Source organism: Gopherus evgoodei, chromosome 6 (assembly GCF_007399415.2).
Source record: "Gopherus evgoodei ecotype Sinaloan lineage chromosome 6, rGopEvg1_v1.p, whole genome shotgun sequence".
Lineage (NCBI taxonomy): Eukaryota > Metazoa > Chordata > Testudines > Testudinidae > Gopherus > Gopherus evgoodei.
Window position 1 is genome coordinate 124,189,114 of NC_044327.1, and position 16,752 is coordinate 124,205,865.

The following is a 16,752-nucleotide window of genomic DNA, read 5'->3' on the forward strand; positions in this document are numbered from 1 at the left end:
AGCACAGGGGGAGGTACCACGACTCCAGCATCCACGCTGCAGCCCCTCTTCCTGCTACTGCTCTGCCCACAGCTCCCCCCATCTCCTATATGAAGGTAAGTTTTAGAGGCTGAAGCCCCAGAAGGAACTGCTAGGATGTGGTGTATTTTTGCAGGGCTGCAACTGGAGAAAAGTCCCAGCACTACCTTTCCAGCCTCACAAACCTGTCTGCAGGGGGTACTCTGCACATTTTCAAATTGATGTTAATGGGATGGGAAATATGTTGCCATTAACTGGAAGTTGCTAATATCAGGATTGCTATTAAGCAGAATCTACTATATGTGTTCTTTAGGTCTCTCACCCAAGTTACAACTAGGATCAATGTTGTTTAATTTATGAAATCTGGCAAGATCAGTTTAAGATCGTATGCTGCATCTTGTCCCTAGCTATTAATAGTGGGGGGTCTCACTTGTTGATACACTAGCCCAATACTTTTAAGGAAAATTGCATACTTTACAGCAAAATCTTTCCAAACAGATTTTTAAATGTACCTGCTCTTGAATAATCATCCTCAGTTAGTCTCTTTGGTTAAAATTCATTCCTTGGCAGAATGCCAACAAAAGACCTAGGCAGGAAGCTTAGCTGAAATTGAAATGGTTTATATGCTTTGTGCTGGCCCTCTGCACCAATGTAAATTGCACCATGTGTTAGAAAGGCCTGCATACTAAAAGTCCTTATGAATATACAGGTAATTTACAGACATGAAATAGCAACTTTTCCAACTTGAAATATTTCAACTTTTAACAATATTCCCCCATATATTAGCCTAAAACATGGATTAATGCTCGTTTTAACATTCAAAACTGTTTTTGACTTATAGCAGCGCACAATGGTGTGTGGAATAACAATATTATGTTTTTATAGTTTAAGAAGAGTCAAATTGTTTTAAGCCAAATATTGATTCCCAGGATCATTTTGCGTGCCGAGTTTTCTTCATCCAGAGCCAGTTTGTACAGTGAAATTGGAAATCCACAAAGAACAAAACCCTAAACAATAATAGAAATGTAATGGAAGCTGCTGTATCATATTTTACCAGTGCCCAAAGTGAATGCCATCATGTATCCAAGGATTGCTTAGGAATCTTGTATTTTAAAGATTGAACATCAATATTGGCATACAATATAGGCATCTTAATTTGCATGAATTAGAAAGCCATTGTGGTTTACTGGACTGGAGCCCAACTCAGTGCCCATTGAGATAAATTAAAAGGTTCTCACTAACTTCAATGGGTGTGGGATAGTGCCTATAGGGCGTAAAGGAACAAAGTAAAATATTTAAGAATACTGCCTCACAGAATGTACTTTTGTCATGTATGCAACTAATCTAGTTATAATTGTAATGAAGTATTAGTAATGAAACCTCATCATAACACTTTGCTATTCAGCCTTAGCTGAGAAGAGAAATAAGACTGCTAATATTTTAATGAAAATTACTGGTTTTGCAGATTAGCAGTGACAATTGAAATTCTATTGCAAAATAGTCTGGTTCAGAAATTGTGTGTTTGAGTGAAAGCAGAAAAGCTAGTAAGATTGTTTATGTTTATGGCATTATTATGCATTTACTAGGACATTTTTCTTCTTAATAATCATCCCAAACTCACTGCAAAAGCAAAAACATATTGTGGGGTTCAAAAATTACTTCTATCTATCTTCACTCTTAAAATGAAAGATGTTCAGTGAAATCCTTTAGCATTAAAGACCCAATTGTATCCTATTAAGTACATCACTTTAATTTTCAAACTACCCACAGGTTTAAAACAAACTTTTTTCCCCTATAACTGTAAAATAATTTTACATGTTCTGACAGAAGATGACAGCAGGAATATTTTACTCTCTTTTTTACTGCATCTCTAAATATCTGTGCAAAGAAAAACAACTATAGCAAAGTTATAATCTTGAAGCATCTTTGCTAGCGTAGCTCTTTTTCATGCTTATGCTAGACGTGTCTGCAAAACAGCATCTACGGTAAGCTGCTGAGCCAATTTTGAAACAATAACTCATTAGTGCAAGAGCATCCAAGCTTTATGACGCTGAGGGGTACAGTGTCATAAGTCATTTCCATGAAGAGGTACAGAATTTTTCAAAATAAGTGAACACATTTGCTCGTTCTTATATTTCCCTTGATAAATGCACAGCAGTTTCTTGTTACTGAAGTTCAGGAGCAATTAAACGTGCAGTTTATCACCCTTTTATCACCAATAGGGGTAAATATTGCTGAACTTGGCCTTCAGGCTGCACTTTGGGCCGCCCTATTAGTGTCTTAGTGATCTTTCATTTTTAAAGTCTTTAGAGGGTCCTATTCACAACACAATGTCAACTCACTATGCTCTCTCAATGCTCTCTATTAAGAGAAATAATTATGACTTTAATATAACCAGTTCACTCAAATCGAAGAAGGATCAAGCAGAATAAATATTTATTTTAAGCAAAAGTAGTCATGCCAGATCATTAGCGAGCCACCTACAACGGGAGAGTTAGAAACTCAGGTTAAATTCAAGGCTCAAGTACACCTATTAAATCTATTAATTTTCACTAGCCCACAAAGAGCAATAGGATGCATTCTGGATCATCTCTCTCATGACCCTTTTCATTTAAAGGGTAACTGAAATGTGAAAGAATATATTCTAATCACTGCATCCAATTGGCAAGGATTCGTTAAAAACATGAAGTATGTCTTAAAAACCACTTAAAAAAAGAATAGTCAAAGAGAAACCCACTATTTAGTGTCAAATCAGAACACATGGGCTATGAGAGAAGATATGCAGGTCAGTGCTGTCCTCTAGTGTTTTGTATGTTCACTCCTTGTGTCACATGTAAAATTAGGCCTTGATGCAATGTCCACTGAAGTCAACGAGAGAGTCCTTCCATTGATTTCAGTAGGCACCGGATCAGGCCCTTTGAATGCAAGCTCTTCAGGGCCAGGACTGAGGGCCAGATTTAAAAAAGGTGTTTAGGCACCTAAAGATGCAACCAGGTGCCTAGTGAAGTTTTCAAAAATTCCTAGGCACCTAACTTCCATTGCAATCCAAGAGAGCTAGGTGCCCAGGTGCTTCTGAAAATCCCACTAGGGCTTATCTGCAACTTTAGGCAGCTAAATACCTTTGAAAAGCTCACCCTGGTCTATTTATTTGTTCTGAAGCACCTGATCCAAAGCCCACCGAAATCAACAGGAGTCTTCAATGGGTTCTAACTCAGGTCCAAGTGCTGAGAATGCTCTAAAAAAAATAATGAAACAAGTGACTGTCAAAGTTATCAGTTACATTGTACTATTTTAATTGGCAAATATAGCTACAGAACCACTATTAAATAAATCTTGTTTAAAAAAACCCAAAAAGAACAGAATTAACCACATAATTATGGAAGTCTGTGCCTTTCCCATATCTTCCAATGGGAAACTGCATTTCCTATGTTCAATCTACATCCTAGCAAAGAGATGCAGCCTTACAGAGTATAAGCAAAATATCAGTTTTCAAACAGATAGACCAGCACCATTCACCATTATTAAAGTTGAAACAGTTACAGCTATTTGTAAAATCATACGTAAATTTATCTTTAGATATTTTATATATATATATATATACACACACACACACACACACACATACTCATTTAGCTGTCAAAGTTATTAAGACTGCCATTTTCCTTTACATCTTCCTTTAAACTACAGAAATATGCTGTTATTTAGCATGCAGTTTATCCCCTAAACATCCTCTTTAGTTAGCAGAAAGGGGGAAAAGGCAGATCCACCCAGAAAAGACTGGCAAACCAAAAAATTTATTTTAAATTTTATTTTATTTTTTAAGGTTGCCATACGATGAAGGTTTTGAGGTATAATATACTGGAAAAATAGTTCACACACAATCCTGACCATGGTATTTGCACCAATTAAATAATGAAGACTCACCAGACAAGAAACTTTAAGAACTTATCTTTCTTCTGCTATAAAAATCATGAGAATGCCCCAATAATTTGCTGCACCCAGCTTGTCAACATGGATATATTGGAGAATTCAGAAATATAAAAATTACAGATTAATATAACACAGAAGGATGGAACTCGCCTACTCCTAAAATTCTGAGACACCAGGAGTGGGGACAATTAGGGCCACATATGAATAATTCTTATTTATGCCCTAAAGTAAGTGGTCAGCTGCAATCTGCATGAATGTAATAACAAAAAGGTTAAGTAAACTTATAATTTGAAATGTAGAGCTGGAAAGCACAGCATAAGTGCAACACTGGAGAATGGGGCCTTATGGTAAAATGGGCAATAGATATGCCAAGTTATTTCAAACACAGATGCAGAGGTGCTGTTGTAATATATTAAAGTGCGGTTGCCCACTTATAATAATGTATTGGCTAATTAGGCTATTATGATTATTACCGTCTAACCAGCACTGAGAAGAGTTCATATAGGTTTACAAAGAAAAATCTGAAAATTCCAAGATTTAAGATAGTCCCTTCTACAATTTGCTGTTGTGCAAAAGCAAACTGAAAACCTCAGAACAGATTTTAAAATTTGCCATGTCTTGTTAATACACTGCAGTCTTCAAATTTACAGAGAGCTGCAGTTCTCCTGGGTTTTCTCAAGTGTCACTCATCTAATCTAGCATGACAGCTGAGAAACGATGTCAGGCGCTTTACAGTTCAGTTTAAAAAACATCCTCTACCTGGTATCTCTGCAGTGATTGTCTTGCTGCTCCCTGAAACCTCTTCATCATCTTCTGATGAACTCGTGCTTGAGTCACAGGTCAGGTCACTATCACTGGTACTGCTGTCCTGCAGCAGGTTGTATTTCTTGCGAGCAGCTGCCTCCCGCTTCTGTCTTAATAACCGGATTCTTTCTTTGTGCTTTTGGCTCCGATGACCTTTTACCTTGGTGACTCGTCCATTCTGCTTATCACTAGACTGTCGATTTTTCTTGGCAGCCATAGTTGATGTTTCACTTTCAGACCTGGATCGTCTGGATTTTCTCCCAACTGCAGCCCCAGAAACTCCAGAAGGGTCTCCCTCTACAGGAGCTTCAACCTGACAGGACTCATTCTCTTCTGCGGAAGACAGCGTATCTGAATCAGCCAAATGCCCACTGGAAGAAGGGGAAAGCATGCAGTGATTAGACGAGTCACTCTCATAAATTTGGCCTCCCGTTGGTTTATCACTCTCTGTAGAGGCCAACTGAGACTCCGAGGAGTCCCGTCTCAGTTCCATCAGTAAGCACGGCATTGAGGAGAGCACCACAGAATCTGCTACAATGGGCACACCATCTTTCTGAGCACACGTGTCTAGTTCTACAGGTCCATCTTCACCAGGAGCTGCCTCTTGTTTTTCAGAGAGTTTTGCTGAGACTTCTGAGTCAATGAGTTCTTCTACTTTTCCCACCGCCTCCATCTTCATTTCAGAGTTCCAAGCTCCTCCTTGTCTCACAGCATGGAGTCTAGAGGACTGGGAGAACTAGATTAGGTTTTCAACGGCAAAGCAACCTGCATAAGAACAAACAGTAATGACAATTTACTCAAATAGCAGAATCTCTTCTACTTTTTTGGTCATGTCCACAATTTCACCCAGTGAGACCACTTCTTTATTCAGTTAAAGCTAGTATGGTACATTACAATTTTGGCTGTGGTACTTTTCTTTAGCTTCTGCCTTTTCCTGGTTAACTCAGTCTGTTACACTGACATACTTAATGTTTTCCCTTTCTTAATGAAAGATGTCACTATCATTGTACAAAATACACTTCCATCTGAGCTAGTTATCACAACAGATCAGAAATAAATATGAATGCAGTTTCTAAGCTCTTACTTTGGAAAGTTTAAATTAATACAATATAAGCAGATTTTGAAATTTTATCTAGAAGTAATTTTTAATACACTTTAAAGGAAATTTCAATATTGGTAAAAAGTAACATATTGAAACCCAAAAAACCTCAAGTCCTCTACCTGGGGAGGCCACCTTTAGGGGTGACAACACAGTTCCGTTTCCATGCCAGTGGGAACCCAATGAGTGTTAGCAGTCCACTTCAAGCACCACTAAATCTGCTGAGGCACTGGTTAGTATCAGCCCAGAGAGAAGTGGCACTGATGGTTCGCTTACAGTTAAGTACTAACAATACCTCATACAACATTTAGGTGTTCCTTGAAGGTCTCGGATATGAGTATTGACCCATCCTGACCTGGTTTAGCTGATAAGATCGGTCAAGGGAACAGCATAAAATGGCACAGTTGCTGACAAGAAACATTTTCTATCCACACAAAGTTTCAATCCCATTTTTTACTTCACATTATAGTTTGATAAACCGCACTGTTCCATCTTAAATGTTAAAATAAAGCTGTATAGAAAGCTAACTTATAGGTCCCCAACCACTGCAGTATTTGAGCACCTCCAAAGTATTATACATAAAAATAGCATTAATTCTTTCACCTTTATCATAGGTCACCTTCCATCCACATTTTAATTTCAACTTCAACATACCGTAAAACCATACAAAAATCTTTCAATTATCATTCCCACTTATATGTGAATTAAAGGGGATAATCTGTTTAGGCCTAAAAATTGGCATGTGCTAACAAGGTAATTTAACAGTTACTACTGTCAACATTCATTATTTAAAAAAATATATATATACAGTGCTATGTTCTAAATTGTGAGAGGGCTTTTTAAAGGCTCTATTTCTGTAGGATCTAGAAAAAGACAATGAGTACTTGTATAACATAAGAATGGCCATAATGGGTCAGAACAAAGGTCCATCTAGCCCAGTATCCTGTCTTCTGTTCATTCCTTCTGGGGCACCTGGTATTGGCCACTGTCAGAACAGGTAATCATCAAGCGATCCATCCACTGTCACCTATTCCTAGCTTCTGGCAAACAGAGGCTAAGGACACAATCCCTGTCCATTCCCATAGGAAGGATGGTCTAATGGGTAAGGTGCTAATCTAGACTTGGGAGATCCAGGTTCAATTCCCTGCTCCATTACAGACTTTCTATGAGATGCTGGGTGCCTCTGTTCCTCAGTTCCTCTCTGTAAAATGGGAAAAATAGTACTTCTTTACCTCACAGGGTGCTGGAAAAAGCTCTAGATTATGTTACTAATCCTTTGACTCATTCTGAATCGAGGGTTTATTTTTTTAAATATACTTCACTCCTCCTTAAGGGTCACGATTGTCAGATGCTACAGTTATTGGGGGGAGGGTGTAAAAAATGTACACCTCTACCTCAATATAACGCTGCCTTTGGGAGCATTATATCGAACTTGCTTTGACCCACTGGAGTGCGCAGCCCCGCTCCCCCCGGAGCACTGCTTTACCGCGTTATATCTGAATTCGTGTTACATCGGGTGGTGTTATATTGAGGAAGAGGTGTACTTCAGACAGACACCAGTGAAGGAAGGAAAGCTTAAATTAACAGAACTTTCACAGTGTTGTGCCAACATTTATTAATTGTATTGGCTACTTAAACAAGGAAATAGACTTGCCATATTAGCGTTAGGCAACATGAAAACACCAGGATGACAAATCAAGGTTTACTAAATGAGAAAGTGGAAACTTCTAAGAGAGAATCACAATTACAAATGCTAAAGAAGAAAGCATGGCGATATATATAGAGACAAAGCAGTTTACAGTATTTAAATAAGCAAAACTAGTTTGAAACATAGAATATCAGAGCTGGAAGGGACCTCAGAAGGTCATCTAGTCCAACACCCTGCTCAAAGCAGGACCAACCCCAACTAAATCATCCCAGCCAGGGCTTCGTCAAGCCTGACCTTAAAAACCTCTAAGGAAGGAGATTCCACCACTTCCCTAGGTAACCCATTCCAGTGCTTCACTACCTTCCTAGTGAAAAAGTTTTTTCTAATATCCAACCTAAACCTCCCCCACTGCAACTTGAGACCATTTCTCCTTATGCTGTCATCTGCTACCACTGAGAACAGTCTAGATCCATCCCCTTTGGAACCCCCTTTCAGGTAGTTGAAAGCAGCTATCAAATTCCCCCTCATTCTTCTCTAAACAATCTCAGTTCCCTCAGCCTCTCCTCGTAAGTCACGTGCTCCAGCCCCCTAATCATTTTTGTTGCCCTCTGCTGGACAAAATATGAGAAGACCCTTTTGAAGCTGGTAATTTCTACAGTGAATTCTTATGGACAATATATAACTGCATAAGATCCACTTTCACTGCCTCTTTTCAAATATTACAGCATACATCAAAAAAAAAACTTATAACTAAGAAAGTGAATATACTGAGATGTAAAAGCATCCTAATACTATAATACTTCCATGCACTTCACTGTAATATACCTGTTATACAGATGGAAAACCAGAGGCACAGAGAGGTTAAGTGACTTTTTTTTTTTTTTTAATAAGTGGAGATATACCAATCTCCTAGAACTGGAAGGGACCTTGAAAGGTCATCGAGTCCAGCCCCCTGCCTTCACTAGCAGGACCATTTTTTTGCCCCAGATCCGTAAGTGGCCCCCTCAAGGATTGAACTCACAATCCTGGGTTTAGCAGGCCAATGCTCAAACCACTGAGCTATCCCCAGGTCAAACACAGGATATATTATACCAGGCAATGGATCCCATGGCTTTGTCTACATTAGATTGTTTTAGTCTGTAATTCGCTTTGGGTGCAGTTCTCTATTGGTAGCACTGGTTAAAGCAGCAGAGTAGACAAGACTCATGTGGGCTCAGGCATTTTTAACCTTGAGTCCATCCAAGCTTTGTCTATATTCATTTTCTCCAGTGCTATAACTGGAGAGGCTATACCATACGGGAATTAAGGGTCCAAGAAAACTTTGTGGAAACAAAGTAGATGATTCCCTTTCCTTTTAAGCAGGGGGGATTCAGAAGGGAAGCAGCATATGCCTGGGCCAGGGGAAGCTCTGGGAACTTTAGATTTACATAGGGTACAGAAGTCAACAGGGCAAATGGTCAATGATATTCAGCAGTCACGCTTCAGATAATACAGATGCCTGCTCCTTCTCCACTATTTAATTGCACATATGCTAATACACTAAGTCCCAAAGCATGGTGGTGATTTTGTAATCGTGTTTATGGAAATTCTGGATTTCCATAGCCTTCTTGAGCACCATAACCTTCCCTGTTTTCCTCTCATTGGGATCAAAGAAATATGTTCCTGGGGAAGATCTCAGGCAGAAGTGTGAAAATTCTGCTGCCTGATCTATGCAGGTGTATGTATATATTCTTCCACCTCTGCCCCGAACTGCAGAACATGAAGATTTTGATACCACCATATCACCATTAGACACCAGAAATCACACTACTACATGCCTCTTGCAGATTGAAATCTTTAAAATCACCATTCTGAAATCAAGATCTGCACCCTGCTGCTTCACAGAAACAAAGATGCTCCAGCTAGAAGCATGAGGACTAGCGCCTTAGAGCACATCTTCACATACAGTACTACAGCTGTGCCACTGTAGTGCTTTAGTGAAGATGCTCCTACACCAAAAGAGAGAGATTCTCCCATCAGCATAGTTAACTTACATCCCTGAGAGGCGGTAGCTATGTCAATGGGAGAAGCTCTCCCATTAATATAGCGCTGCCTATTTAGGGAGTTAGGTTGGTATAACTATGTCACTCAGGGGTGTGGATTTTTCACACCCCTGAGAGACATAGTTATAATGATATACATCTGTAGTGAAGACCTGGCATTAGACTTAAAGGCATTGAGATTGAAGAAAAAGCCACTCTCCCCAATCTTAATGTGGCATAAGGGTGGGGAAAGGGCTCATGTCCCAGAGCCTTTTCAGCACCCAAAACACCTTCAGGAAACATGCAACCTCATATACCCAAAGAGGACTAATGGAAGATGTACTGGCACAGGGAAAGGGTACCAATGATTTCTCCTGGTGGCAGTACCTGTCCCTGCTAGCTGTAGCAAGGAGTGAGGACTAGCATTTAGTCAGTCACCAGTAATTGATAATTTATTAGACTCACTCTTGGAAGTACCCACCTGGCCAAGAACAATGCACATTAGGTAGGCTGTGTGGGAAATATTTGTTCTGAGGAGCCAGGTCTGCAGTCTCCACATCTGTCAATCTTTTACTAATACGGAATTTTTTAAAATAAAAAAAAAAAAAAAGTGTCCCTTGTACATAGCAACCCTGAAAGAGATGTCTGCCAAGATTCAAAGTGTTCTCGGGCTGCAGGGAAGAACACACAGGGATGACAGTCTCTGCAAAAAAACTAAGGAAAAACAAATCTTAAGAATTATTACTATTTTAGTTCCATTTGAGAAATATAAAGAGGAAAGAAAAGCAAAAATGTTATCTTGAAATACTCCCACCCTTTCCTGGAAACATGCTACATAAGTTCTCAAGGTAACCTTAAGAGAAAGCCAAGCAGGCTACTTAAATCTGAAAACTAGTTTGTGAAACATCACAGGCTCAAATAGATATTTAATTACACAATGCCCAAGAATTCCATTCAGCCAAAACAATTTTGTCCTTTTTCTTAGTAAAAGAATGTTTGGTTTGAATGTTTGAAAACAGTTCTATAAAACAGCACTGTCAGATCCATGTAACACAAAGGCCTTTCTCCACCCAACAGTGCATGGAAAATGCACATATGTAAAGACACCTACATGTCTAACATGCTGTTTATAAATTAAATTAATAGAGATATCCTAGCTCCTAGAACTGGAAGGGACCTTGAAAGGTCATCAAGTCCAGCCCCCTGCCTTCACTAGCAGGACTAAGTACAGATTTTTGCTCCAGATCTCTAAGTGGCCCTCTCAGGTATTGCAGTTCACAACCCTGGGTTGAGCAGGCCAATGCTCATACCACACAGAAATCAACTCATGGGCTCATTTTGACTTCTACTTAAGCAATAAAAATTTATGCATTAATTTACACACTGTCAGATAGGGGACTTTTACTTGAATTACAGTGTATCTTGCAAAAATTCAGGCACTGATCCAGAAGGAATGTGAAACTCAAGAGTTCTGCCTCAATGCATCAACTGCAGGCATAGTAATACTAAGCATTTCTTCCTAACCTTTAATCAGGTTCTCTTAAAGAACTTCAGAAATCCAATTACACAGCACAAGACCTCCATAATACGTGTATTACTGTTTCCATTTTACATATGGGTAAATGGAGGCACAAAAAGTTGTTCAAATACCACACCAAGGCAGTGACAGAATAAAGGATAAAACCAAGAGGCCTTGGTTCTCAGTCTACTGCTCTATTACTCCTGGGGAAAATCTACATGACTGCGCACATGCAGAATTCATGTCCCCCGCAGATTTCTTTGCTTCCCCACAGAAAAATGACTTTCTGATGGAGGAACCAAAGGGAAGCTGAAAGAGCAGACATGCGCCCTTCCCCAGCAGTGCGGGTGCAACATTTCGGGCACCTGGAGCAGCCGACAGAGAGGTAAATTACTGCAGGGACTAGGAATACCTCGGCCAGTGGCTCCTACCCTTCATCGGGTTCAGCTGCTAGTCCCTGCTGGGTGGGGGGAGAGACAGGATGTGCTCTTCCCCTGCAAGGAGTGGCCAGGGCCAGGTCAGACCAGATCCACTCCCAGAAACCTGGCTGCAGGAAGCTCTGCAGGCCCCCTACCTCCCACTTCCTGCCCCCATCATTCCTCAGCCATGAGGGAGGAGCTAATGGACAGGGAGCTGCTCCTCCATCTGCCCAACCCCTGTGCATCTGGATGCCCCCATACACAGATCCCCCCACACCTAGAACCCACCTACCGAGCCCCCATCCCGCTGAGCCTCACCCCCTGCATCCAGAGCCCCTCTCCACTCAAATCTCCCCTTCTGAGCCCTACCCCCTGCATCCAGACCACACCTGTTGAGCCCCCTGCACTCCAACCCTTACACCAATAACCCCGAACCCCCCATACCTGGACCCCCACAACAGGCCCCCCCACCTCAACCCCCCAACCCACTAAGCCCCAACCAGCTGCACCCAGAACCCTACCCCACCAAGCCCGAAGAACCCAGACCCTGCTGCCAAGCTCCCCCACATTCTAGCCCACCCCAAGCCCCATCCCCCGACATCCAGACTTCCCTGCTGAGGCCCAACCACCATCACCCAGATCCCCCTACAGAATCCCATTGCCCCTGCACCTAGCTACTCACTGAGCTGCCCACACCCAGACTGCCCCACACAGAATCCTCTCATCCCACACCAAGCCCCTCCACACTTGGATCCTGCCTGCCCACACCTGGTGTGCCTTGCATGGAGAGGTAGGGCCCCAGGGTGTTTCTGGGATAGGCCCGGCCCCTGCGATGTGCCAGGGGCAGTCTCAGATGTGCCTGACTGAATGAGAGAGACTAGGGATCAGCCAGGCTCTGCATCATGGAGGCTCCCTAACAATCCCTGCCCAAAAATCCCTTGCTCCAGTCTTCTCCCACCTACACGCAATAACCTTCCAATTTAGAATACAGAATATAAGGGTTGGAAGGGACCTCAGGAAGTCATCTAGTCCAACCCCCTGCTCAAAGCAGGACCAATCCCCAGACAGATTTTTGCCCGAGATCCCTAAATGGCCCCTTCTCATATTCAGGCTCCTTCCCACCAATTGCTTCCCTCTCCCTCAGCTCCTCCATCACCCCTGACACCCCCAAGTGGGAAGTACAGGCCATTGGCATATGAGATCACCCTGCAGCTGTACCCACCCCCACACATTTTATGCTTGGAACTCCCTCCCTCCACTTTCGTACCAATAGGCTACCCCCTCAATTCAAAACCCTTCTTTACTCCTTCCGTGAAGCCCATCAATGATAATCTAACACTGAATTCAAGTTTTATATAACTGTTCAATAACAAAAATATCTCCATAACCAAAGGAAAACAAACAAAACTAAATCAATTCAAAATGATGCTCTCTCTGCTGGAAATACTAGCCTCCCTCAAGACAGGTGTGCAAGTATGGATGTTTTCCTTCCCACCCACCACAGTCTGTCATTTTTACTGAGCTCCTGATCTGATTTACTCTGCAAGCTCTGCAACCATATCTTTTTATCTGCTCGTAGAAGGTTCCAGGCATATCCATATACATAAAACAGATGATTGCATGATACTCAGTTTAACTCAAGATAGTGGAATCACCTTTGCTTGAATTTGAAAGCTGGGCTGCTCTAGAATGTCTAGCCTTTTTCACACCACTATACCACCACCTTCTGGATATTGTTCTACTTTATATAAATGGTCCTTTGAAAAATACTCTCCTAAAGCTGATTCAAGAGCACGCCATTCTACCTAAGGAACATTTTTGGGGAGTGGACTTGCCTGTTTAACCAGTTAATTCATAACTCAGGTCCAGCAGCAATCCTAAAAGGTTAGACATCCCACCCTTTCCAGCCAATATGGTTACAGAAGCATGAGATGAAAGGATGAAACTAAAGATCTGCTTCAACCAGTTTTGCATAAACAAATGATGTTAAAAAATAAACTATTTCTATTAAGCCCTCAGACTGTGTATACAAACCATCCAAGACTCAGAAGAAAGGATACGTTTGTGAAACACCTCTGCAGTCTTGAAAAAGACAGTCCTTTTCCAGCATGTGTAAGCAAGTACTTAGAGTAAAAAAAAAAAAAAATCCTCTATTTAAAAATATTAATACAGGTGAACTTGAGAAAGGGAGAACATTAAAGAAAACTAGTCAAGACTGACCAGCCAAGATAATTCAAAACATACTTGTAGGACATGAGCCTGCAGTTAGCACTCTGTACACACTCACCAGTTGAAGGGGAACCAAGCAAAATCATTTTCCTTGCTAAAATAAATTCATGAGTTTAATATACAGGAGAAGAGGATAGAAGATAAGGTGTGTTAGCTTTGTTAAGTGTTTCCCTTCCACTACGCCTGGCTGTCCATATTCCATTGTTGAGAGTGGTCAGCATTTTCACATCTACAAGACTTCTTCCTTCTGAGTTCAAGAGTCAAGAGATGGATTTTTATAAACTGCTTGTTCCTAAAAATGGAGACAGAAGACACTAGATCCACAAAGGGACTCAGGTACCCTGCAGGCCAGCTGTATTTACAGCCCCAAGTTAAGTGGCCAGCCTCCCCCTGCATTTTAGGGGGAGAGTTAGGTTCCTAAACTAGCCAGTAAGTGGGGAGCTGCCTAAACTAGCCAGTAAGAATTCCAAGGAGAGGTGCAGTATCTGAGCGCCATCCCTCAAAAGTAGCTAGGTGGCTAACTCTAGGCCAGAGGGAAACGTCTACCTCTCTCGGGACTCACAGCCACTAACCCCCTCTTGGAGTTGGGCACCTAAGCAAGGTCAGCCCTTGCTCTCACACACACACACACACACACACACACTCTTCTAGCAGACATCTGCCCCATAATAGCTTGGGCATCTGCCCCATAATAGCTAATAGCCCAGTAGTTAGGGCACTCACCAGAGTTGCACAAAACCCCTCAAACTACTGCTCTGCATAATTTGGAGCAGCTACTTGAACACACCCGGGTTCAGGTCCCTGCTCCAAATCAGGCAGAGCATGGATTCAAACTTGGATCCATCTATCATTGATAGCTCTTGCATGGAAATCTACAGCACAGTATGATCAAATAGAACTGAAAGCTGCTGATAACATCTGGACAAGGGGAGATCCAGTAGATATAGTGTATTTAGATTTTCAGGAAGCCTTTGACAAGGTCCCTCACCAAAGGCTCTTACGCAAAGTGAGCAGTGATGGGATAAGAGGGAAGGTCCTCTTGTGGATTGGTAACTGGTTAAAAGATGGGAAACAAAGGGTAGGAATAAATGATCAGTTTTCAGAATAGAGAGAGGTAAATAGTGGTATCCCCCAGGGGTTTGTACTGGGCCCACTCCTAGTCAACATATTCATAAATGATCTGGAAAAAGAGGTAAGCAGTGAAGTGGCAAAATTTGCAGATGCTACAAAACTACTCAAGATACCGTATATACTCGATCATAAGCCAGTTTGTTTAGAAGCTGACACCCCCGCCCCGCAAGGTGGATAAGTACAAATGGAAAAATTTTATAACCTGTTCATAAGCAGACCCTATAATTCAGGGGTCAGCAAATTTGCCTCCTGGGCCATCAGGATAAGCCACTGGTGGGTGGAGATGGTTTGTTTACCTCAAGCGTCCGCAGGCCTGGAGGTAAACCTAAGTAAACAAAAAGTGTCCTGGTGCACCAGCTGCTTACCCTGATGGGCCAGGACAGCGACTGGTGGGGAAATTTTTGTGGGGGAAGAAGTTGGGAGTCAAGGGAGTAACCCCGGTGACCACCCCTCACATGACCCCCCTCCCCACACATGACCCCCACACTCCCCATCCCATCCCGTCCCACCTTATCTGGTGAGGATGTCTCTGGCCTGGCTGGATCTGCTCCAGCAGGCTAGGCAGCACGGCCGCAGCCTGTTCTGGCGGGCCAGACTAGGCGGCACGGCCACAGCATGTTCTAGCAGGCTGGGCCAGGTGGCATGGCTGCAGCATGCTCCAGCGCCCGGGCAGCACAGCCACAGCTTGCTCTGGGGTGCGGGGCCGAGTGGCATGGCTGCAGCCTGCCAGCCCCCGAGTTGCAGCTGCTTCGGAAGCTGTGGGGAGAGCAGCGTGGCCAGAAGCAGACAGACTCTGGCCCCGCCTCTTCCCTTCTGGCTCTGCTGCCTCTCCTTGCTCGCTCTGTTGGGGGGTGGGGCTGTGTCCCATCTCTCCCCCTCTATACCCATTCGTAAGCTGACCTTGTTCTCTGGTGCTTCCCTTTTTTACTAAAAAATTTGACTTATAAATGAGTATATATGTAGTTAAGTCCCAGACAGACTGCAAAGAGCTACAAAAGGATCTCTCAAAACTGGGTGAATGGGCAACAAAATGGCAGATGAAATTCAATGTTGATAAATGCAAAGTAACACACACTGGAAAACATAATCCCAACTATACATATCAAATGATGGGGTCTAAATTAGTTGTTACCACTCACGAGAGAGACCTTGGAGTCAGTGTGGATAATTCTCTAAAAACATTCACTCAATGTGCAGAGGCAGTCAAAAAAACAAACAATGTTGGGAATCATTAAGAAACGGATGGATAGATAAGACAGAAAATATCATATTGCCTCTATATAAATCCATAGTTAGCAGGTTTAAAACAAAGAAGTATTTTTTCCACACAATGCAGTCAATCTGTAGAACTCCTTGCCAGAGGATGTTACGAAGGCCAAGACTATAAAAAGGTTCAAAAAAGAACTAGATAAATTCATGGAGAATAGGTCCATGAATAGCTGTTAGCCAGGATGGGCAGGGATGGAGTTCCCTAGCCTCTGTTTGACCGAAGGTGGGAATGGATCACTGGATGATTATCTGTTCTGTTCATTCCCTCTGGGGCACCTGGCATTGGCCACTGTCAGAAGACCAGATACTGGGGTAGATGGACCTTTGATCCAACCCAGTATGGCCGTTCTTATAAATCCAGCAGGATGAATATATATATCCATCTGTAAAGGTGGTAGAAGTGCCATATCCTCAACTGAAACCTGACTGAAGCGTCTGAGAACATTGGTAGAGATCAGCTGCTGCTGGACTATTCTCAGCACCACTTTCTTGATAATTTTGGGGCAAGGAGGAAGGTTGCTAGCTGGCTTGAGATCTATCTAGATTACTGTACAATTTAGGGTGGTCAGTAGATTGCCCACAATGAGAAACTTTCATAATATTGGTCAACAGAGGACCCAGCTACTCTCCAACAACCACAGGGATAACAGGTCCATTTCATATAC

General features: G+C 42.2%; 1 protein-coding gene across 3 annotated transcripts in view; it reads right to left on the minus strand.

Moving 5' to 3' along the window:
- The window catches only part of C6H18orf25 (chromosome 6 C18orf25 homolog), a 64,400-nt gene that overhangs the window by 38,366 nt on the left and 9,282 nt on the right, over positions 1-16,752 (minus strand). For 2 of the 3 annotated variants that reach the window (XM_030566348.1, XM_030566350.1), the window contains exon 2: positions 4,708-5,517. In XM_030566348.1, coding sequence (XP_030422208.1) covers positions 4,708-5,431 — 724 coding nt within the window. In that variant the 5' untranslated portion in view covers positions 5,432-5,517. Of the gene's footprint in view, positions 1-4,707; positions 5,518-10,001; positions 10,086-16,752 lie in introns of those variants that run through there. The other variant, XM_030566349.1, reaches the window with a different exon arrangement.